This window comes from Schistocerca nitens, chromosome 10 (genome assembly GCF_023898315.1).
Source record: "Schistocerca nitens isolate TAMUIC-IGC-003100 chromosome 10, iqSchNite1.1, whole genome shotgun sequence".
NCBI lineage: Eukaryota > Metazoa > Arthropoda > Insecta > Orthoptera > Acrididae > Schistocerca > Schistocerca nitens.
In genome coordinates, this window is record NC_064623.1 from 91,324,260 (window position 1) to 91,348,972 (window position 24,713).

Sequence of the window (24,713 nt, forward strand, 5' to 3'; positions counted from 1 at the left end):
CTTGGACATCCCCATAAAGATTCAAAACAACCAACACACATTTTACATGTACTGAAAACTGACAACAACAGACACAATTATCCATGAGATGTCACAACACCCAAGTTCTCAAAAGCAGGCAGCAGTTAAATACATGCTCCACATACTTAACACAGTACCATCAGATACAGACAATTACAAAAAGGAAATGAATACCATAATACAAATAACCACAAACAGTGGATACAAACAGAATGTATTGACAAAGCTGAAGAAGAAAATAAAAAAATAAAAAACAGGAAAGAACAAAGATCCAGCTGTCATCAGCACAAGGACAAAATCCTACACAAATAAATACATAAAATAAAAGAATAAGAACAACACAAACTCTGAAACAAACAGAAACTAAATGATGGTACACAATAACATACAACCACAAATACACACCCAGAATATCTAATATTTTCAAAAAACAAGGCATAAAAATAGCCTACCAAACAAACAACTCAGTTCAGAAACACTTCCCAAAAACAATGGGAAAAGCTGATCTCTATTAGAAATCAGGGATATACCAACTGAAATCCAAAACATGTGATGGAAGATACGTTGGTCAAACCAGGAGGACATTTAACTCAAGATACAAAGAACATGTAATAGCACAGAAGTATAGCACAAATTATTCAACTTCACCAACATAAACATAAAATTACAGCCACCTACACACACACACACACACACACACACACACACACACACACACACACACATGCAAATCAGAAGGATAACAAAAGATACCTCCTCACCCTACAAGAAAACTACCACGTCTAAAAAACCGTAACAGAAAAGAAACAGCTCATAAATGATCAGACTAACTTGGCAAACAACACACTCTTTAAACTGACTGACCACTTAATGTAACATTAAATAACACATATAACCATAGGCTCCATTTATCAGTACCATCTCCTCCGACAGTCAATCCTATAATCACCATCCAGGCCCATCCCCACTACAACCCCCCCCCCCCCAATCCCAAAAAAGAAAATATCAACCCAACCCCAGTCTTCTCAAGTCTGTACCTAACATGCAAGACAATTACACACACACACACACACACACACACACACACACGCGTAGCTTCACTGGTTGGCAGCACCTGCAACATGAACGAAAATAGATGTACAGACATAAACACTGTTACTGTGCGGAATGAGAAACAGTTTTCAAAAGTGAAGTGTAAATAACACAGCGCAATAAATACTGCAGAATGGCAAAAACTGCTAAGTGCAAATGTGAATCGATGTCTGCCGCTGCTAGCAAGGAGGGAAGGAGCAGAATATATAAAGGAACACTGTAAGTAACTTGCACACCAATGTTATGAATAAAACACTGTCTTTAACCTAAAAGAACCAAAAATGTACAAACATATGATCCAATTTTCAGAATAATCATGGAAGATGCTTTATAAATAAAAGTGAAATGCGTCTGGTGTAATTCTTTTTAATTGAATTGCAGCCAGCTCAAGATGGATAACCAATAGTAATAGATTTTAACAGCTGCTGCAGAAGATGGCCACACAAACAAACATAAAATTGTATCTGTATGAGACCAGTAAAGTCTCTGAAGTTATCATTATATACTCTTTTTTTTCTATGGTGCACAATTTAGCCTCAGGTCATTCTTTGTACTTTGTCTTCACTTACAGGTTTTTCTTTTTTCAGATGACGACACCGGCAAGACATGAAAGTTTTTTCTGTGATACAACGTTCATAAAACAAGAGCCAGTAAGTAATATTAATGTAAGCAGTTATGTTTATTAATATTCAGGCAGCAAGTAAAAAATAAAACTGGCAACTGTTTTATCAAGAAAGTAAAAAGAATAAGTATCATTAAAATGGATTATTATCCAGCACAGACACATCACAGTATTTCAGATATAAATTGACTGGTGCTGTCATCAACCATCTTCAGACTTATGTTACTCAGACTTGTTTTGGCACCTATTAGCTGTCATAAGTGAGTCACAAATTTTTTGAAAATGTGGTACAAGTGTGAGTGATTTTCTTCATTATTATTTTAGATCTAAAAGTTACAAAATGCATATCCACCCTTCTTCAGATTTGGACCCAACAAAGTGATATGATTTACATTATATGGCCTGTCAGAGCATAACATGCCATTTACCAGTTTGCTTGATTGGTGTGTTGCTCAGAGGCTGTTTTCACTCCATGTTCTAAAACTTCACTACTATTTTGTTTTGTCAGTTTCCAACAACAAACTTAATTATTATTAAGTTTTTGGTTAATCCACCAATTGATTTTCTCACTCAACAAGTTTCTTCGTAATTTCACACTCCAGAAATTTTTGAAAAATTGTAGTGTTGGAGCACTCTGTTTTTACAGTTGATGTTATTTATAATTTTTGATAGCATTAATGCACTAATAATCATTTATTTGTAGTATACATCTTCTGTAGATAGGTGCACAAGTTACTTGTAGCTTGAACAAGTCGGTACGTGCAATATACAGGATGTAAAAAAAGTATCAAATAATTTCAGTTGTAGTGTATTCAGTGAAACAAGAAAATGAGTCCAGTAAATGTGGGTTCAGAAAAACTTGATTACTAAGTTAATCATCTTGTGACTGCTGCATTTCCTCTTTTTTCTGTGCTTGCTAAGAAAATTTGAGAGGAATTCTGCCTTATGAAAAACACCTTTGTAGTTTTGTTTCCACCCAGACATCTTTCAGTAATTTTTGTGCTATCTTCAGTGAGTTTGTTTTGTTTCTCACATGGAGCTATTACATGTTTATGCTAGTAGCTTTAAGACTGCTATGCAGTCTACAGCTTGTCATAGTTCTTTTAAGCTATGCTGATTTTCTTTTTGTTCAAATAACAAGTTTATTTAGTTTATTTTTGTAGTTACAGAAACCAGAATTCCTCTCAAATACTTCATGAGATCAGAAAATTTGTTCTTAAGAGGGGCTCAGTGTGATGGCCATTCATGACAATCCATCCCTTGCCCTTCGGAATTGGGAATCACACTTCCTTTGAAGTTGACCCTTTCATTGTATGTGCTGGCATACAATGAAGACAGTATCCTGTGGTGTATGCATAATGTTGAACGGAGCGATGTAGACCAATTTCTTTAATAATCAGAAGCCTGGTGGATTGTGGTCTGGGTAATGAGGAGGGCAGTATGTGGGGCCTCTCTGACCAATACAGTACTCCTAAATGTGTGCCCCAGATGTTCACACACACTGATGCGAAAATGTGACGGTGTGTCATCGTGTGTAAACATTATCTGTAATAAGACACAAATTAATTACAGAAATTGGGTGTGAGTAGGCATTGCTCCAAACCAATGGGGAATGTTGAAAATTTGTGCCAGACTGGGATTGAAGCCTGGGTCTCCTGCTTACTAGGCAGATGCTCTGACCACTAAACCATCAGGACACAGTGACCATCACAGCTGCATGGGCTACCCTAGCGTGCCTCCTGTTGACTCAGATTCTCAGTTTGTCCATGCAGTACAAATGTAGTGCCCTCACAGATTATCCTTATTACCCACGGTGTTTCACCAATTTCCAGTAAGATTTTGGACACAGTTTGCATCTGCACTGATGAGATTGTTGGCCATCTTCATTTAATTAGATGTATGTGGTGCCTGTTCTTTCAGACATATCTGGATGTCCCAGTGGTCAGCACATTTGCCTAGTGAGAAGGAGAGACTGGCTTAAATCCATGAGTAGCACAAATTTTCAAGTTTCACATTGGTTTACATCGATGCCCACTAACAGCCAATGTCTGTAATTCATTTGAGTCTTAATTCATGGTGGCTACAGGGTCAACCAGGCTTGAAAGCTTACCTTATGGGAATTGGCAAAATGCTGCCAATAATGGTGGGATGATGGGCAAGGGGCACTACATTCATAGTGTGTTCTTTCAGTCATGTCTGAATAAACAGGCACCACATATATATTATCTGTAGTCTTTGTCAAGATAGCACATACCAGAGCTTTGTAGGAAAGTATGTAACTGAGAATATAAGCCTCATTTAATCTCGGTGGTACCATGCATGGCCCTGTTATGCCCAAGGATAATATCTGCAGTGGACATTAAAAATTTTTCCAAGTTATACCTTGCCAACTCCTGGGAGCCACACCGCATATGTCAAAGACCAGTGGACTGCCAGCTGGGGTGAAATGCGGAGCAAATCGGGGCAAATGTGAAAGCTATTGTAGCACCAGGGAATGGCCAGGTGCCCCAAGTCTGAAAGTGAATCGTAATGTCACCGTGGTAGCTGAGACACCATCATATTAGGGGTAAAGCAGGAAGGCCTAGGTACTGCACAACATTACGTATCCAGGTGCCAAATCAGCAGGAAAGAACCTCTGGAAGGTGAAGTTGCGAAAGTCTGAGGCCATTAGGAGAACTGACAATGAGGGAAAACCGGGACACATGATGTCATTGCCATTCCCAACACTGCAGAGTGTACAGAAACTGACAACTATAAATACCCCACTTATTTCAACAAATGTTTGCCTGACTGTGGATTTCTGACTTCTCAGTGCACAGTCCAAACTTATTACCTGTGCAGTAGTAGACTTCCATTGATTACAGATGGCGGAAGACAGATAAGGAAAATGTATGGAACCATTTACATTTGTAGGCACAAACAGCACAACAGCAGTGAGCACTAGAGTGAAGTAATCTGTGTAAGCAGAGAGACAATGTGATACATTATTTACTATACAATAATACATACTAAGACAACAGAAACCATAGTACAACTCAACATGGGCCATTCAACTGACTGCAGACTGCTTAATGCTTAGAATAAGGTGTCTCTGTAGAACTATGGTAAAGAAAGGCATTAAAAAAACTCAGTTGCTGCTATGGAAGGAGGACCAAGCAATGACTGTGCTCTATCCACAACCAACCATCTTTCAGCACTATTATGAACACGTGTTCATATCTCAGAAAGAGTGCTTTTATCTTCACATGGGGATATTTGTGTGTATGGCAGTGTTAACTCCAAGATTACATAATGAAGCAGTTGGCAGTAATTTCAATGTAGATAGCAGGATGTAGGGAACAGTGCATAGGCAACTTGACAAACTGGCGGAGGGTATAGCAAAGTGGATATGTAATTAAGACAGATATCTCGGTTGCCATGGTGTGGCATTGGAAAATAGTCGGTATTGTACGCTAATGGAAAAAAATTCCCAACACCAAGAAATAGCTAATGTAGAATAATGATATCGCTCACATTTGGAAGAATTACAGTGCCTGGTTCAGGAGAACCCATTCTGCATTTGCTTGCAAGAAACACATCATAGTCACTAACACACGTGCATTACAGGGTTACCACCTATACAGGAAGGATGATGCTACTGGAGACAGGGCTAAAGGTGGAGTGGCTGTTTTCATTAACGACAGATGCCACTCCTGTCCTGTCCATCTTACTATGACCATACAAGCAATTGCCGTGAAAGTTCTCGCACCCTTTACGATCTCAGTGCGTTCTTTGTACCTTCCACCTAATGATGCTTTGGATGCATCTGCTCGACCTCCAGTTCGCAGAACTATGAAGGAAGATATGCTTGAATGTAATTTGGCAAATGAGCTTTCCTTGCACATTTATTGCACACATCTCCCTCCTCCATCTTGTTACACTCCAGGGACACAATTTATTCCTTAATACGCCTCTACTGTGCTTAGATGTCATACACACATTTAATATTTGTTTTTAGCCCAGTTCTTTTTAAGATTTACATTAATTTTATACCATCAGATTAATACAAGTGACTCAAAAAGGACTTTACAACTTTGGAATCATATATAAATTCATTGAGATAACTTACAGAATTGGTAGATGTGTCATTTTGCAGCAAACTACCTCTAGTTTCACATAAGTGTGAAGTGTCATTTTGGTTCGATGTGACTACCTCTTGTGATGCGGCAAACATCCCACTGATGATCAATTTCTTCCCATATCTGTTGTAATAAATTGGGTGTAACTTGTGCAGTGGCAGTGTACAGTCGATTTTTCAGGTTTTCTACATTGTTTGGTAGGAGAGGAACACACACATGGCCTTTAATGAAACCCACAGAGAAAGAAATCAAGTGATGTCTGGGGACCAAGGTTGCCATGCAAATGGCCCTTCACAGCCAATCCACTGAACTGGGAAGCAATTATCGAGGAAACCTCAAACTTCTGTGAGGAAATGAGGTGGTGCACCATCTTCCTGGTAGTAAACCGTCGTCGGCCGCGGTGGCCGTGCGGTTCTAGGCACGTTAGTCCGGAACCGCGTGACTGCTACGGTCGCAGGTTCGAGTCCTGCCTCGGGCATGGATGTGTGTGATGTCCTTAGGTTAGTTAGGTTTAATTAGTTCTAAGTTCTAGGGGACTGATGACCTCAGATGTTGAGTTCCATAGTGCTCAGAGCCATTTGAACCATTTGAACCAAGTAAACCATCCAAACTCAGTCATATTCATCGATCTGAGGAATTAAAGTTTCCAAGTATATCTATACATACAATACCAGTAACAGTTTTCTCCATGAAGGACAATTTACTAAGGGCACAAAACACATTTGGGGCTGTCACAAATATGTTCCAGGATTACGTTTGGATTTTTGCTGTCTCCGTATTCTGCAGTTCTGGGTGTTCACCATGCCACTGATATAAAATATTGACTCATCGTTGGAGATTATTGTGTTCATCTGTGTTTCATCATCCTCTGCCGATGTAGCATTTCCACACAGAATTCCCCTCGAGCAACTTTATCTGCATCACTAATATGCTGAGCCATTGTGATTCTAAAATAAAAAATTGTGATTCTGTACAGTTTCAAGTGTAAACATCCATGTATTAGTACTCACCAAACAGTCTTTCGTGGATGTCAGTCTTGCTAGATGCATCTCGTGCTGATTTTTGTGAAATGTGAGCAGGGCTCTCCTTAACTTGTTCAACATAATTGTCAATATGCAGGCAATCTCATGATTTATCATGTCACTGTGAACAACCCATCTCAGCAAAGTTCTTGTGCCAAGAGAAAATTGGAGGCCTGTTTGGAGATTCTTTAGCGAATTTGGTGCAAAATTTACACTGGACAGTTGTTGCAGAGGTCTCTTTGTGAAACCAACCCGCACACACAGCAAGCACACTCTACACCAGTGAAAGTAGCCAATTTAATTGTGCAAACCACACTGGTGCTCCTTGTGGTGGAATGGGGTACTGATACACTATGTAAATCAAACTTGAGGTTGTTTGCTACAAAATGACATATCTACTGATTCTGTAAGTGATCTCAATAAATTTTTTTATTATTCCAAGGTTGTAAAGTCCCTTTTGTCTCACCCTGTATTTTTTATAATACATGATTTTCCATTCCCCTGAAAGCAATAACTATTAGTCCTACAGAAGAAATGAATAAATCCTTTTTGTCAGAAATTAAATGTAATTTAATTTTGTACTGGAAAACATTTTCACTAGAACCCACAGATTTTGACTTATTTGAAAAAACATAAAAAAGTGACCTTTAAACTCACCCCTCCCCGAACACTCTCACCCACCTGTCAGGGTTTTTAGTATGTCGTTGAGGACGCTCCCTCCTAGTGCTACACAAACACTTGCAACTACACAATTTCTTCCTCCTAATTAACCTTTTTGATCTTCGTGGTACAAAGGAAGCTCACAGGTCCAGTCGCAGTGTGCACAAAAAAGAGGCAGTCTAGTGATTTATCCTCACAAGCCTTTAAAAATGAACTGGAATGACAGAAGTGAAGGATAAGAATTTTCAATATCGCAGAATGTCACATAATTGACGGGTACCACAGATTTGCAATGGAACCTCATGATAACACAATCCAGACAGAAACAATTTAAAGATTTAGTTGATGATGGAAGAGCAAAAAAATACAGTTATTGTCAAATGGGATTCATTGTTCTGTACATCGAGAATTTGCTGGAATGGAGCACGAATTAGTGGTAGGAATAGTAACTTTTCTGAAGTTACATGCAATATTCCGCTGTCAGTTGTGACTGCTTTTGATGGAATTGAACAAAGAGTGTGGAGACTTTACATATTACTGCAAAGTAAATTGATTTAGCCAAGCGGGATGCTTGGTATGATTTTTTTATTTAAAACCCACTGTTGCTGAATTTATGAAGAAAAAAGGAGAGCAGAAATGAAAATTAGAACGTCCTGAATGGATTGTAGAGCTTGCATTTTAAGTGCACTTTACTGCACACTGCATGCAGTAAGGCATTGCAATGTGAGAAACAACTAATTTCTGATTTGATGCTGATGCATTTGAAAAAAATATCACATTGCAGATTGGACAAATTCTGAGAAATACATTGTACATTTGTAATGAAGCAGGGTTGCCCACTGCTATCCTGTTTTGGTTTTACACTCCATCAGTAACTTAGTTAAGCAATGAATTTTTATTTTTTTTCATTTTCACTACTCAGATTCCGACTACAGATTCTGTGGCCTTCAGCCTCATAGTACAGAATTCAGAAATAGTTTAAATAAAATTCCCCTTGTACATTCTAATGTCTGTTATGAAAGTAATGAGCTAATCAGTTTTATTGGAAATGCATACTATTAACAGTTATGGACAATGACGTATATTGTGCAATACATATAAAGTAAAATTTGAGTGAGCTAATAGATCGAATTCAGCTATAAGACTGCATCCAAAAGAAAGCCTAAATTTTACTGATTCCAGCAAAGTGTTTAAATTAACCTTAAGTCTATTAGTTAAATAGATATTAAGACTTAAAATCTGTAGCCTGTATGACTTACAGTGCCAATTGTGACCAAACTACCAAATAATTAAGAGATCTGTTTTGATACTTTTGCTACCTTTATTTTTCTACGTAAAATAACTCTAGTCTCAACTTTGTAAGTGCATTAATTAAGAATGAAGTAAATTTGAATATGTAAAAATTATTGTTCAAAAGGGCTGCCGTGGTTATAAGTCGGGAATTCCCGCGGCCGATGCATAAGTTAGTTCCATGTATTTAAATTGATACGGCTCACTCATGTTATTTAAATAATAATACCCAATAGTTAACTTCACAACCAGTTAGAAAGGATCATTTTAACCCTGGGAAATTATAAACTATAATATATTAACAGAAATAGTCAAATAATCAAGCGCTCATCTATATAAGGTCTGAGCTGGTGCAGTTCTCAGTTCTTGGTCAGATTCTCTTGGAGCAAAAGCGCGGCAAGTTGGTTAATTTTTCAGTAATTGTAATTGTGAACTTTGTTAAAGACTAGAAGTCTTTGACCTACCTAATGTGACAATTAAGTGTAAGAGGCCTGGTCACATGAATATTGTGTGTGCGAGTGATAACAAATAAATCGCACTGTGGTTGACATAAATGTTCAACAATGAATACAATCTTGACTTTTGATTTTGGAAAACTTAACCTAGGATCCTGGCTTCTTAATTTCAGTGTGATTTAGGTGAGGTGGACGCAGCTACCGGGAAGACAATATTGAATAAACAAAGCAAGGTAGGTCGAGAACACTGCGCACTATCTACTGGGTGAGGAAATGTTTCAATACTGGTACATCCGGTTGTGACATGAACTATAAGTTGCACTAATACAAGGACATGTCCTGGCACATTACACATTTTCGTAGGATCATTGCATTAAACAAAATGGAAGGTTTGAAAAATTACTTGCAGCTTGAAAGAAGTGCAACAATTTTCTAAACTTTTTGAGGACACTGCTAATCTTACTCGGTTTTTGAGACCATTTGCCATTTCAATTGAAAGCTCCCCTGTGCATGTACAGATGGAACTTATTGATCTCCAGTCTAATTCCCATTTACAAGACATTCCTTTACATTAAAACTGTCCAGGCCTATGTTTTCCTTGCTGCTCCTGCAGGTCCGGGGGTTAGAATATACCTGAGGTATTCCTGCCTGTCGTAAGAGGCAACTAAAAGGAGTCTCACATGTTTCAGCCTTTATGTGAGGGTCCCCTGTAGGGTTTGACCTCCATTTTTCAAAATTTTCCCGAAGAGTGAGCTAATTGGGGAAGGGGCCTTACATGGTGCATAGTGTCCATCATGAGCTGAGACCTTTCACATTCTTCATCAACGTGGATCTGCACTTCTGCTCATTCTCCAGCTGTTGAGCGAAGTCACCCTCCTGGGTGCATTTTCCTCCATCCTCTGTGCAGTATCGCTTTCTGTGCTGTTGACAGTAATGGACTTATTAGCTCATTAGCACCTGATATCCAGCATGGTGGCCAGTCCATTGTGGTGGGGCTGCCATGTACACTGTTGGTTGTAACCCCCTGACCACACAGGGATTCCTCTGCTGATGCCTGCCCAGTTAACTCCCCACGTATGCCAAAGAGTAGATGCCAGTCACCCTCGGGCATCGGGACTCCCGGCAATGGCCATCCTGCCAGGTGGCCTTTGCTGCAGCTGGGTGGCGCCCATGGGGAGGGCACCTGGTCAGAGTGGGTGGCATCAGAGCAGATGACACGCCATGGAGCATAGTATGTCATCTCTTGCTGATGGTCAAACTCCAGCAGTCTCTAAGCAATCAAGGTCTAACTTCAATGCTAAGAAATATGACCCCAAATCATTCCCTCCCCTGGCCACACCATGGTAGGAATGCCTGGTTAAGGATGGCAGCGAAGCTTATTCATCCAGGTACCTTGAATGTATGACAGTTGATGGGGAATCTTTCTTGTCAATGAAACCTCAGTTTTTTGTGAAGCATTTAGAGGACAAGTTTGGGGAGGTGGCAGGTGTGTTCGAAATGTGGTCAATGTTGGTCTTGATCAAAACAGTGTCCTCTGCCCAGTCACAGGCACTACTCACCTGTGACAAGCTGGGGGATGTTTCTGTTCCATCATGCCCCATAAGAGCTTAAATAAAGTCCGGGGTATCATATTTCACAGGGACCTTCTTTTGCAGTCTGACGATGAGCTGCGCACCAGTTTAGAATGGCAAGGTGTCCATTTCATCCGGCACATCCACCAGGGTCCGAGGGATAATCAGGTTGCCACCAGTGCCTTCATCTTGGCCTTCAAGGGTGACACATTACCTGAGAAGGTCAAGGTAATGGTCTACTGTACTGACATAAAGCCATATATCCCTCCCCCGATGAGGTGCTTTAAGTGCTGGAAGTTCAGCCATATCTCTTCTCACTGTACTTCCAACATCCCCTTTCGGAATTGTGGACGTTCTTTGCATCCCGATACTCCCTGTGCCCCACCTCCCGTCTGTGTCAACTGCAGAGAGCCTTGCTCGCCAGACTGCAGGATTCTCCAGAAAGAAAGAAAAATAATGGGATACAAGACTGTGGACCGACTGACCTACACTTAGGCTAAGAGAAAATATGAGAGGCTACATCCAGAGCGTATGGCATCAACCTATGCCACCGTTTCTACCATCTTCCGTTCCACTGCGTATAGTTGGCTCTCAGAGCTGTCAGACTCCACCTGCCCCCTTGATGGTTGGGGGAGGGGAGGAGCACTTCCCTTCCTGTTGCTCCTGCACAACCTACTTCAGGAGCAACACCTCCCCCCCTCCAAACCATTGGTTCTGTCAGTCCCCACTTCTCAGCCAGAGAAGTGTAAGTCTTCTTTGACTCCTCTCACCAGGAAGGGATCCCTTGGGTCACTCCCTTCCCAGGTTCCTACCAGTGGCAAAGCTGACACCTGCCAGTGGCTGAAGCAACCACAGGTAGCTGGTTGTAGGGCTTCAAGGTCCTCCTCAGTCTCTGAGACTAAATCAGTGCAGCCCTTCCAGCCGGACAAACCTAAGGAGCAGCAAGAGAAATCTAAAAAGGGAAAGACCACCAAGAACCAAGGCACTATGGTGGCACCCACACCACCACTACCTACAAGCTCCGTGTCTGAGAATTAAGTGGAGATTCTGGTGTCCACTGAGGACCTAGGTCTCGCTGGGCCCTCAGACACAGTGGATGTCGATTGCACAAGTACTCATCTGGTGACAGCAGGTGACCCTGAGGCGTAGACTGCCTCATTGAGTGTTTCATGCCTTCACAAGATCACCTAATCCCCTAGTGGAATTGGAGCGGGTTTTTTCCACCATCTGACTGAGCTACGGCAACTGTTAAGCTTTACAAACCTGGTTTCCGGCAATGCGGACCCCTGCCCTCTGCGGCTATGAGATACTACAGGAACTGTAGTGACTGTAATAGTGCCAGGTGGAGTTTGCGTCTATGCCCTGAACTCAGTATGTAGTGAACCTATGCCCCTTCAAACACCTCTTGAAGCTGTAGCTGTTAAGGATGACACAGGAAATAACTGTCTGCTATGTAGATCTTCCTCCAGATGGTGCTGTAGCCCTAAACCTTTCCTACTTTAATCCACCTAATCCCTTATGGGGTGGTGCCATGCTTACTGGTCAAGGTAGGAAGGTCAAAAATTTACTGCCACAACTCGACCTCTGTCTCTTAAATGCAGGTGCCCCCACACATTTCAGTGTGGCACATGGCATATATTCGGCCATTGATCTCTCAGTTTGCAGCCCTGACCTTCTCCCATCAATCCACTAGAGAGCATGTGATGACCTGTGTGGTAGTGACCACTTCCCCATCTTCCTGTCACTCCCCTGGCATTGTGCCCATGGACACGTACCCAGATAGGCTTTAACCAAGGCAGGCTGGGAAGACTTCACCTCTGCTGTCACCACTGAATCTCCCACACATGGTACCATCAATGTTGTCATTGAGCAGGTCACTACAATGATCATTTAGGCAGCGGAAAAGTCATCGTTCCTTCTTTAGGGTACCCCCGCAAAAGACAGTCTCTTGGTAGTTGCTGGAAGTTGCTGAGGCAATTAAAGAGCATCAGCTAGCTCTACAGTGACATAAGTGGCACCCTTCGCTAGGACACCTAATAGCTTTAAAGCAGCTCCATCCCTGCATTCGCCAGCTTATAAAACGACGGAAACAGGAGTGCTGGGAGAGGTACGTGTCGACCATTGGGTGCCATACATCACCTTCCCAAGTCTGGACAAAGATCAGACGTCTTTTTGGTTACCAGACCCCAACAGGTATTCCTGGCATTAACATCAATGGTGTGTTATCTACTGATGCAAACGCGATTGCTGAGCCCTTGCACTATGCTTGAGCCTCTGCATCGGAGAACTACCTCCCAGCCTTTTGCACCCTCAAACAGCAGATGGAAAGGAAAGTCCTCTCATTCACTATACACCATAGTGAACCCTATAATACCCCTTTTACAGAGTGGGAGCTCCTCAGTGCCCTTGTACATTGCCCTGACACAGCTCCTGGGCCAGATCGGATCCACAGTCAGATGATTAAACATCTCTCGTCTGACTACAAGCAACATCTCATCATCATCTTCAACTGGATCTGGTGTTACGGCGTCATTCCATCGCAATTGTGGGAGAGAGCCCTCATTCTGGTGCTCAAACCTCGTCAAAACCCACTTGATGTGGATAGCTATTGGCCCATCAGCCTCACCAACATTCTTTGTAAGCTGCTGGAACATATGGTGTATTGGCAGTTTGGTTGGGTACTGGGGTCACGTGGCCCATTGGCTTCATGTCAGGGCAGATTCCACCAGGGTCACTCTACCACTGATAATCTTTTCCCTAGAGTCTGCCATCTGAACAGCATTTTCCAGTTGCCAACATCTGGTTGCCATCGTTTTTGACTTACGTAAAGCATATGACACGACCTGGCGACATCATATCATTGCCACATTGTATAAGTAAGGTTTCCAGGTCCTGATCCCAGTTTGTATCCAAAACTTCCTGTTGCTCCATACTTTCTGTGTCCAAGTCAGTGCCTCCCATAGTCCCCCCCGCCCAAACACCAACTGGAGTGCAAATTGCTCTACATTGCTGCAGCTCTACAGAGCCCTTGTTCAATCCCGCCTTGACTATGGGAGTCTGGTTTATGGTTCAGCGGTGCCCTCAGCATTGTATTTACTCGACCCAGTGCACCACTGTGGAATTTTCCCAGTGACAGGAGCTTTTAGAACGAGTCCGGTGACCAGTGTCCTGGAGGATCCCGGAGTCCGTCCATTGAAGTTTAGGTGTGCACAACTACTTGCCACTTATGTTGCACACATTCATAGTTCTCCTGTGCATCCAAATTACTGTCTCCTTTTCCCAACCACAGTAGTTCGTCTCCCAAATTGGTGGCCAGGGCAGGGCTTATGATTGCAGTTCACATCTGGTCCCTTCTGTCTGAAGTGGAATCCTTTCTGTTACCAGCTCACCTCGAGGTCCATTCATGGACACCTCCATGGTGTACACCTAGGCTGCAGATTCTTTTAGACCTTTCACATGGCCCAACGGACTCCGTTAACCCTGTGGCTCTCCACTATCACTTCCTCACGATTCTCAACATGTACCGGGGCTGTGAAGTCATTTACACAGACGGGTCGATGGCTTATGGTCATGTAGTCTTTGCATATGTTCATGTAGGCCATATTGCCAGCACTCCTTGCCAGATGGCTTCAGTGTTTTCACTGCAGAGCTGGTGGTGGCTGTATCTTGTGCTCTTGAGCACGTCCACTCATGCCCTGGTGAATCATTGCTCTTGTGTACTCCATGAGCAGCCTACAAGCTATCAACCGGTGCTACCCTCACCATCCATTCAGCAGTCCACCTATGCCCAGGTAGGCCCCGTCATTCAGTGGTGTTTGTGTGGGCCCCAGGATATCTCAGAATCCCAGGCAACAAACTTGCCAACAGGTTGGCCAAATAAGCTATGTGGAAACCGCTTCTGGAGATTGGCATCTCTGAAACTGATCTGTGTTCTGTCTTACCCAGCACAGTTTTTCAGCTTTGGGAGACGGAATGGTATAACAGTATGCACAACAAACTGCATGTCATTAAGGAGACTACAGATGTGTGGAAGTCTTCCATGCGATCCTCTCGTAGGGAATCAGTTGTCCTCTGACAGCTCCGCATTGGCCATACATGGCTGATGCATGGTTACCTCCTCTATAACGAGGACTCAACTCATCACTATGGCTCTCAAACGACAGTCTTCCACTTCTGGCTGGACTGCCTACTTTTAGGCACTCTGCGGCTGACTTTTAACTCTCCCAGCACCGTACCTTCGATGTTAGGTGACAATGGTTCAACAGCAGCTTTAGTTTTACATTTTATTCGTGAGGTTGGGTTTTATCATTTGATCTTAGTTTTGGCGCATGTCCTTTGTCCCTCTGTGTCCTCCGCCCTAGTGCTTTTAGGGAGGAGGATTTAATGTGTTGCAGAGTAGCTGGCTTCTCCTTTTTATTCTCATGGTCAGCCAGCCATGGTAATCTGCTCTCTTGTTTTGATCTCTTCTACATGTTTCTTGTGTCTCTCTGTGGTTTTCTTGTCCAATTTTGTCCATTTTAGTGTGTTGCCCTTCTGTCATTCTTGTGGTTTTCTCCTTCCTTCCAGCTGTGTTTTGTATGTCTCGATTATTTTACTCCCACCCGTGTGGAATTATATTGATGAGAAGGAGGGACTGATGGCCTAGCAGTTCGGTCCCTCTCCCCCTCTTTTAAAGAAAGAAAGAAAGAAAGAAAGAAAGAAAGAAACAAACAAACAAACCATGTTTTCCTTGTGAATAGTTTCCACAACTCCATAGTGAAACTGCAAATGTTATAAAATATTTCAGTCTACATATCTACATTAATACTCTGTAAATCACCTTGAGGCTCATGGCAGAGGGTACGTCTGATTGTACCAGTTATTAGGGTCCTTTTTTTTCCCCTGCGTTCCATTTATGTATGAAGTGTGGAAGAATGATTGTTTGAATGCCTCTGTGGGTGCTGCAAATATTCTAATCTTATCCTCACGATCCCTATGTGAGCAATACATGGGCAGTTGAAATATATACCTAGTGTCATCATTTAAAAGTGGCTCTTGAAACTTTGTTAATAGATCTTCTTGGGATAGTTTCAATTTATCTTAAAGAGTCTTCTAGTTCAGTTCCTTCAGTATCTCTGTGACACACTCCCGCAGTTCAAACAAACCTATGACCATTCATGCTGCTCATCTCTTTATACATTCAATATCTCATGTTAGTCCTATTTGGTATGGCTCCCAAGCTCTTGTGCAGTATTCTAGAACCAGTTGTATGAGTGATTTGTAAGTAATCTTCTTTGTAGACAAATTGCATTTCCCCAGTATTCTACCAATAAACCAAAGTCTACCACCTGCTTTAGCCAAAGCTGTCTTTGCTTCACTTTGAAGTCCTATCAAGGTCTGACTGGATATTTATGCATCTTCTTTCAGACATTACTCCATCATAGATAACTCCATGATCTGAAAAAAGTCTGAGATTACCATTAATATTTTCTGCAATGTTATTGATGTACAAAATGTACAGCAAGGGTCCCAACAAACTTTGCTGGGGCACACCCAAAATTATTTCTACATCTGATGATGACTCTCCATCCAAGATAACATGCTGTGTCCTTCCTACCAAAATGTTGTCAGTCCAGTCACAAATTTCTGTTGATACCTCATATAACATACTTTTGACAAGAAGCACAGGTGTGGTACTGACTAAAATGCTTTTTGGAAATATGGGATCTACCAGCCTGTCATGATCCAAAGCATCCAGTACATCATATCAGAAAAGTCCAAGTTGGGTTCCACACAGTCGGTGTTTTCAGAATCCGAGCTTACTGTGACTGAGGAGTTCATTGTGTTCAAGATACTTCATTGTGATTTAGTTGAGGCTTCTGAGAAAGACAGGCAGTGGTGCATACGTCATGAAGGTAGGCCTGCACTCCCTCACTCAACTCAGCAGACAAACTACATTTCTACACCTGTTAACTCGTAACTAGGTGTGTACGTACAAACGAGAATTGCATCTTCCACTGGGTTTCACGGTTATGGAATCTTACTGTTATTAGTCCTACATTGATCGGAAGTCCATAGACCTACTTATAATTTCTTTCGGCTATACCGGTGTACAATAAAATTAAAATCATGCCAAAATTATTATCAGCTGCATATGGCCTACTTCTTGTATGAATGAGGACTGTTAAGCAGAAGATACTAAATTCTACAAACAAGCTGTTATATCATTTATATTGAGTACTGTTTGTTGTAGCACTGCTAATCAGTAAAACTTCATAATAGCAGATTCCAGTAGAAAATGCAATTCTTATTAGTACATACATGCCCAGTTGCGAGTTAACAGGTTCAGGAATGCATTTTGTCTGCTGAGCAGAGTGAGTTTGTAATGCTATTGTAAATATAATACTGCCATTAATCTGTATATTTTAAAATTTTTTGTTCTGTAATTATTTTGAAAAATTAAGCAAATACTATAACGAGAGTAAGCTTTTGTTGGTGTAGTTATCGTTTTAAAATAACCTCTTTGACATAGGTGGAATAAATGTATTAAAACATAGTTTGTAAATAATTATGTAATATTTCAAGTACAACTATAATTAATTATGTCAATTTTGTATGTATATGCTGTCATGCAATTGTAGATGGTTCATACTTAGGGTTTTTATAAGCAGAAGTGTAAATTGAAAAGGTGTAGGGATCATAAGTAGAATGGAACTCTGTTCTGTGGTGGAATGGAAAAGATGGTGGGGCGCACGAGTGAGAATTGGTGCGCAAGTGGCTCAGACAGTTGCTAGCTGCCCTACAAGTGACGAACACGCATTACGTTGGTCAAGCACTAGAGGCCCCGAATTTACCTGCAAGACTGAGTTTTGGCCTTGGACGTGTTCTACATGATTGGTGCAGTACAGCAATAAATTAATAGCTCAGAAATTTGAAATTTTAGTGTCACCACCAAGAGGAAGACAGAGCTATGTACATCAAGAGCCGTACCCGCCCAATGTTACTACGCAGCACCGCCTCACACCACCTTCGACATCCGTAACAGGCAAAATACTCTATTTAGAAGTGTATCAAAGTATGAACCATCCATCTTCAATCAGTGGAATATAAGTGTTAAATGTACCTTTGTGTTTAACCGTAATTTTCCTATTTCATTTTCCTCAGTAGGTTCCTTACCTAAACGAATTTATTCCGAGTATCCTGATGTTTATTGAAGCTTGAATAATAGTAAATTACTGGCAATAGTACTGTTTTGGTAGTAAATTATGAAAATCATTATTAAATACTAAAGTTTGCATGTATCAGTTTAAGGGCCATCACTTTGCGTGACCATGTGGATAAGTTTTCAATAGCATTTCTGAAAGTAAAGTAATTTAATTGTTTAACTGCAACAGTCTTAACAGTAATTGTTTGTGTTGCTTCTCCATGTCAAAGAAAGCCAGACAAATATTGGTGTTAGTAAAACATTAACAAATAACAGTCCTAAAGAAATGAAATTTAGTCATGTTAAATAATAGTTTCCGTCATACGAATGATAGCTATAAGTTTAATATTTTTTTTATATCCTTGTTGAAACATACAGGTGTCTTCTTTAAATAATTACTGAAGGATAGTGGTAAATTCCATAAGTAACAGAAAGTGGAATTAATAGTACTTACTGCCAAGTGACCATAGTAAATGGAAATTAAGTGGTTGTGTTTAAATTATGTAGTAAGTGAAAATAGTTATTTATTCAGTGTTGAAAATTGACTTCATCTTTTTGTGTAGACACTGTGCCCAATTTGGGCTGGCGGCCATTTTATTAAACGAAACAGTTTATCATTATAACAGGCTTTGTGTGATAAAAGGTTTCCAAAAGTAATTATTCTCACTGCTTTTCCCATAAACTGTATGATTCAGAGAAAAATAGTTCAATAATTTACTATTAGGTTGAACATGGTTATAATTCTCTCTCCGAGAGTTGATGGTTTGGAGTGTTAGTGCTGCGTAATTTCGTAGTGGTGTTCCTGCCACTACTTACTACACAGTTCTGACATTCCGAATCGCGGATCTTTGATCTTTACAGTGGTAGAACTTAAACGTTCTGGTACCGATTTGACAAGAACGCAGAAGTACCATTACAAGTTCAGGCCTACCTTCGTGACGTATGTGCCATGGCCTGTCTTTCTCATGGGCATCAGTTGTAGCGCAGAATATGTTGCAAGATTCTACAACAAGTCAGTGTCAGGGATATTGGATGGCAGTTGTATGCACCCCATTCTACAACCTCTTTATAGATGGGTGTGACCTGTGCTTTCCAAAGAAATGAGAATGATATTTTTTTTCAAGGGATCTAAGATAGAAGAAGAGCTGACACAGCTTCAAATTCAGTATAGAATCTGACAGGGATTTCATCGGGACCTGGAGCTTTGTTCAACTGATTTCAGCTATTCATCAACACCACTTACACTTATACTGATTTTGCTCATCTTTTCAGTGGTACGAGGATTAAATTGGCAGTTCTGTTGCTTCCTTCTAAAGGAACATTTGAAAGTGGGGTTAACCATTTTAGCTTTTGCTTTGCTACCCTCAGTTTCAGTTCCCGTCTCACTCACTAGGTCTGGACACTAACTTTGGTGCCACTAACGTCCTTTATTAATGACCAGAATTTCTTTGGGTTTGTGAAGGATCATTAGACAATATTCTGCTACAGTAGTCTTTGAAGGCTTCACACATTAATCTCTTGACAACTAAACACATTTAATTCAGTGTCTCTCTATATATAACCCTCTGCTTTACACCTATTATGCAGTAATCTCTGTTTATTTAGAAGTTTCTTTACAGTGGTTGTGTACCACAGAGGGTCCCTCTGGTAATTTCCTGCATATGTCTGTATGCCAATAGCTTTTACAAGATAAAAATTATATCAAGTCTTCAGCATGCCAAAAATAATTAAGCACTACTGAAAATTTGTTTTGCTTGTGATCTGTGTTATTGAGAAATAAGAAATCAAATCATATTTAGCGCAACTACATTGACATTGAATTGCTGCACTTTCACAGTTTTTCCTTTTTTTCCTCCTCATGCTCAGAGGGAACGGCATGGCAGTGGGGAAGTGTGCAGCCAGGTGAGAGAACTATAGTAGGCAAGCAAGAGCGCTGCCTGTGTGCCAATTTCTTGGCCATCCTTGGTATATTGGATATCATCTACATATAAATAACAAATTTTTGGAGTACTTTTGTCTTATTTAATCATCATGATTATTATCATCATCATCATCATCATCATCATTGTCAGTTTCCTTAAAGGTATTAAGCTTCTTGATCTGTTACAGCCTCATTGAGAAGTTCTCACATCTTTTCATATGATCAGCCTAATGATCTTACGTTTATGGAATAGTAGTGTAGCATGAATTTTGTAATTCACTTTGAGATTTCTCCTTGTCGGTGTTTCCTCCAGTTGTTTTGGTAGTTCTGAATATAATGTGTCATGGGTTCCATTTTTAGTTCCTTCACTACATCTTTGTTGCTTTTGTGATCTCATTTGGTGCAACTGGCTGTTTGTCTCAGTAATTTAATTTCACACACTGTCAGCCTTTTCACATCTTTTCTTTTACTGTCCAGGCTTCACTGCCATAGCGTAGCAAAGGTCTTGCTAAGGTCTTATAAAGTTGGATGCTGGTGTGCTTCTGGACAAGGGAAGGTTTCCTCACATTATCAGTGATTTCCACTGTTTCTGTACACCTGGTAGTGTAGCTCTGTTTACTCTAGAGAGGATAATTTGTAGTTAAAATATGTGAATTTGTTTAGTTTCTAAAATTTTATTTTTCAAACACATCTTACTTTGCACTGGGTATTTTCCATAGGAGGCCATAGATTTTTTCCCAGTGTCAGTGTCCCATGCTGTATTATTCAGATACAATATGAAAATTGTGTACAGAACACTGCAGATCATCTTCTTCAGGTGCTACAAGAGCCAAATCATCTGCAAAAAGTAAAACATCAAGCTTTGCATTCCTGTTGCTTTGAATGAATTCATGTGGCATTTGTCTCCTCTCTTGGTCAGTGGTAAAAGGCTGCATCCCTGTTGTAGTCCCACAACTATTCTGCCCTACTCTGATAAAGAACTTGGGGAATACGAAAACCTGCTAGAATATGTAATAATTTGTTACTTTATAAAAAGCTTTTTTAAAGTTGACAAAGATAATGTGTGTTTCTAGAATTCTCCATTTTTTGGTATTAGCAAATTCAGTGAAAAATAGCCATTGCAGCATGATCTTCATTTTTAAAAGCCATTTTGTTCTTCACTCATGGGATGGATTCATAATCTGTGCAAAATTTATTTTGGACCACAGCTCTTGGTCCAGTAGTAGGAGTTACTGCCTTCAGATCATGGGGTCCTGGGATTAATTTCTGGCTGGATCAGAGATTTTATCTGCTCAAGGATGGGGTATCATGTTTTCCTCATCGTGTCATTATCATCAGTGCACATATCACCAAAGTGGCATCAAATAAAAAGACCCACAATAGGGGCCTGAACAACTCCAGATGGAGTCTTCCAGCCAATAATGCCATGTTGTTGTTGTGGTCTTCAGTCCTGAGACTGGTTTGATGCAGCTCTCCATGCTAATCTATCCTGTGCAAGCTCCTTCATCTCCCAGTACCTACTGCAACCTACATCCTTCTGAATCTGCTTAGTGTATTCATCTCTTGGTCTCCCCTACGATTTTTACCCTCCACGCTGCCCTCCAATGCTAAATTTGTGGTCCCTTGATGCCTCAGAACATGTCCTACCAACCGATCCCTTCTTCTAGTCGAGTTGTGCCACAAACTTCTCTTCTTCCCAATCCTATTCAATACCTCCTCATTAGTTATGTGATTTACCCACCTAATCTTCAACATTCTTCTGTAGCACCACATCTCGAAAGCTTCTATTCTCTTCTTGTCCAAACTACTTATTGTCCATGTTTCACTTCCATACATGGCTACACTCCATACAAATACTTTCAGAAACGACTTCCTGACATTTAAATCTATACTTGATGTTAACAAATTTCTCTTCTTCAGAAACGCTTTCCTTGCCATTGCCAGTCTACATTTTATATCCTCTCTACTTCGACCATCATCACTTATTTTGCTCTCCAAATAGCAAAACTCATTTACTACTTTAAGTGTCTCCTTTCCTAATCTAATTCCCTCAGCATCACCCGACTTAATTCGACTACATTCCATTATCCTCGTTTTGCTTTTGTTGATGTTCATCTTATATCCTCCTTTCAAGACACTGTCCATTCCGTTCAACTGCTCTTCCAAGTCCTTTGCTGTCTCTGACAGAATTACAATGTCATCGGCAAACCTCAAAGTTTTTATTTCTTCTCCCTGGATTTTAATACCTACTCCGAATTTTTCTTTTGTTTCCTTTACTGCTTGCTCAATATACAGATTGAATAACATCAGGGAGAGGCTACAACCCTGTCTCACTCCCTTCCCAACCACTGCTTCCCTATCATGCCCCTCGACTCTTATAACTGCCATCTGGTTTCTGTACAAATTGTAAATAGCCTTTTGCTCCCTGTATTTTACCCCTGCCACCTTTAGAATAATGCCATATGATCACTTAATTTCATTTTGATGATCGCAAAAATTTTGTATGCCAATTTCAACAAGCTTATTCCTCAGTAGTTATCACAGTTCTTTAGGTCTCCTTTTTTTGAAGACAGGTATATCATCTCCTCACCAGGCCATACTTAAGTAGTTTAGGAATCTGTCTATAAATGACTTCCTTGCCTAATTAAACAGCTCTGCATTGAGTGATTCTTCTCTTAGGGCTTTATAACTGTTTATTTTGCTTAATACATCTTTAGTTTCATACTTCGAGGTGGTTTCTTGTGAACACTTCCCTGAAAGATAGGTTGTAAGAGGCTCTGACGTTTGATACCATAGATTTTGAAAGTGCTGCATAATTATCAAAACTATAATAAAATTAATGATATGGTTATAACAGAGGGAAACATTCCACGTAGGAAAAATATATCTAAAAACAAATATGATGTGACTTACCAAATGAAAGTGCTGGCAGGTCAACAGACACACAAACGAACACAAACATACACACAAAATTCAAGCTTTCGCAACAAACTGTTGCCTCATCAGGAAAGAGGGAAGGAGAGGGAAAGACGAAAGGATGTGGGTTTTAAGGGAGAGGGTAAGGAGTCATTCCAATCCCGGGAGCGGAAAGACTTACCTTAGGGGGAAAAAGGACAGGTATACACTCGTACACACACACATATCCATCCACACATATACAGACACAAGCAGACATATTTAAACTTTAAATATTTAATATAAATTTAAACTTTAAATATGTCTGCTTGTGTCTGTATATGTGTGGATGGATATGTGTGTGTGTGCGAGTGTATACCTGTCCTTTTTCCCCCTAAGGTAAGTCTTTCCGCTCCCGGGATTGGAATGACTCCTTACCCTCTCCCTTAAAACCCACATCCTTTCGTCTTTCCCTCTCCTTCCCTCTTTCCTGATGAGGCAACAGTTTGTTGCGAAAGCTTGAATTTTGTGTGTATGTTTGTGTTCGTTTGTGTGTCTGTCGACCTGCCAGCACTTTCATTTGGTAAGTCACATCATCTTTGTTTTTAGCTATAATAAAATTAGCTGCACACACGTCTGGTCATTTGTAGACGATGAGGATGCAAAAAATTTCACATCTCTAATGATTATGAGAAAACTCCCACATTTAATGCAGTTGAATTCAGAACCCTCAAGAGTTGTGTTCACTGTGGGGAGGATTAGTGGAATTTTCTGAGAGCCTTCTGTAACAGTTACCCCACAAGCGGCTTTCATCTGACAGAGGCCCAGATGGTCTGCAAAAGCAGTCTTCAAGTGTAGTATTTCATGTGCTCCTCTCTTATACTGTGTGTGAGACTGTCTGAATTTAACAGCTGCTCCTGAATTTGAAAGCTAATCTTAATGAACCCAAATAGAAATGTGATATGGAGTTACTTCTGTGAGCATGAATACCAGAAAATATAAAATTTGTGAGATAAGCTATTAGAAGCAGATGGTATGACTACATCTTCGAACGGACATTTTAAATCTTTACGTATTACTGAATGTGAAGAATGCAGAAATTCAAACATGCAAGAACTGTTATCTCACTATCCTCAGGTGTTACAAGAAACTAAGAATAAGGCACCTTTGAGAAAAATCTTTGATGAGAATTGAGGACTCTGACACACTGAACCCTAAACCATAGAAAATTCACAAGTTGATTTGAAAGTGATTCCCCTTCAAGACAATGTGTTTAATTTCAGGTTTCAATGCTTAATACAATTTGTTATAGAAACAATTTACACTTACAGTCTCAGAAGCATGACATAAATGATTGGTGGCTACTTTTGATCATTTATAATGATATCAGTGTTCATAACTGGCAAGTGATCAAAAGCTTTTATGCAAAAGTGATCAGCCAGGAGTGAATAGAAGAAATTCTGACATACCAACATAAAAACTTTGATAATCATTTTTATTCATACATAACCTATTACCCCTATTACCAATGAAAATAACCAATTATTGAAAATGTAATATAATTGGATGGATAAAAAAATATAATCACCGAGGGGTAGGAGAAAATAGATGTAAAATTGAAGAAAATGTGCAAGCCTTTGGAGCCAGTAGCTAATTCTTCTGGCAGAATGGTTAAAGATGAAGAAAGAGGAATGAAAGAAAAGGACTGATAAGGTTCAGGAGATTTCAGGAAGGATCAGGGAAGACTGACCAGGCAGGATGAGAAGGAAAGACTGATTACTAACAGATCATCATGCAAGAGTTAATAAAAGTAATCTCTGTCTTGCTTATTATCCTGTCTTTCACTTTTAAGCTCTCAGGTTT

General features: G+C 40.4%; 1 protein-coding gene across 11 annotated transcripts in view; it reads left to right on the forward strand.

The window, feature by feature from the left end:
- Positions 1-24,713, forward strand: part of LOC126210633 (zinc finger protein 239-like) — a 468,318-nt gene that overhangs the window by 40,009 nt on the left and 403,596 nt on the right. For all 11 annotated transcript variants that reach the window (XR_007540715.1, XM_049939948.1, XM_049939947.1 and 8 more), the window contains exon 2: positions 1,701-1,763. Coding sequence is in view for 10 of the 11 variants with exons in the window: in XM_049939948.1 (XP_049795905.1) it covers positions 1,701-1,763 (63 nt within the window). In the remaining variant the exon portion in view is untranslated. The remainder of the gene's footprint in view (positions 1-1,700; positions 1,764-24,713) is intronic.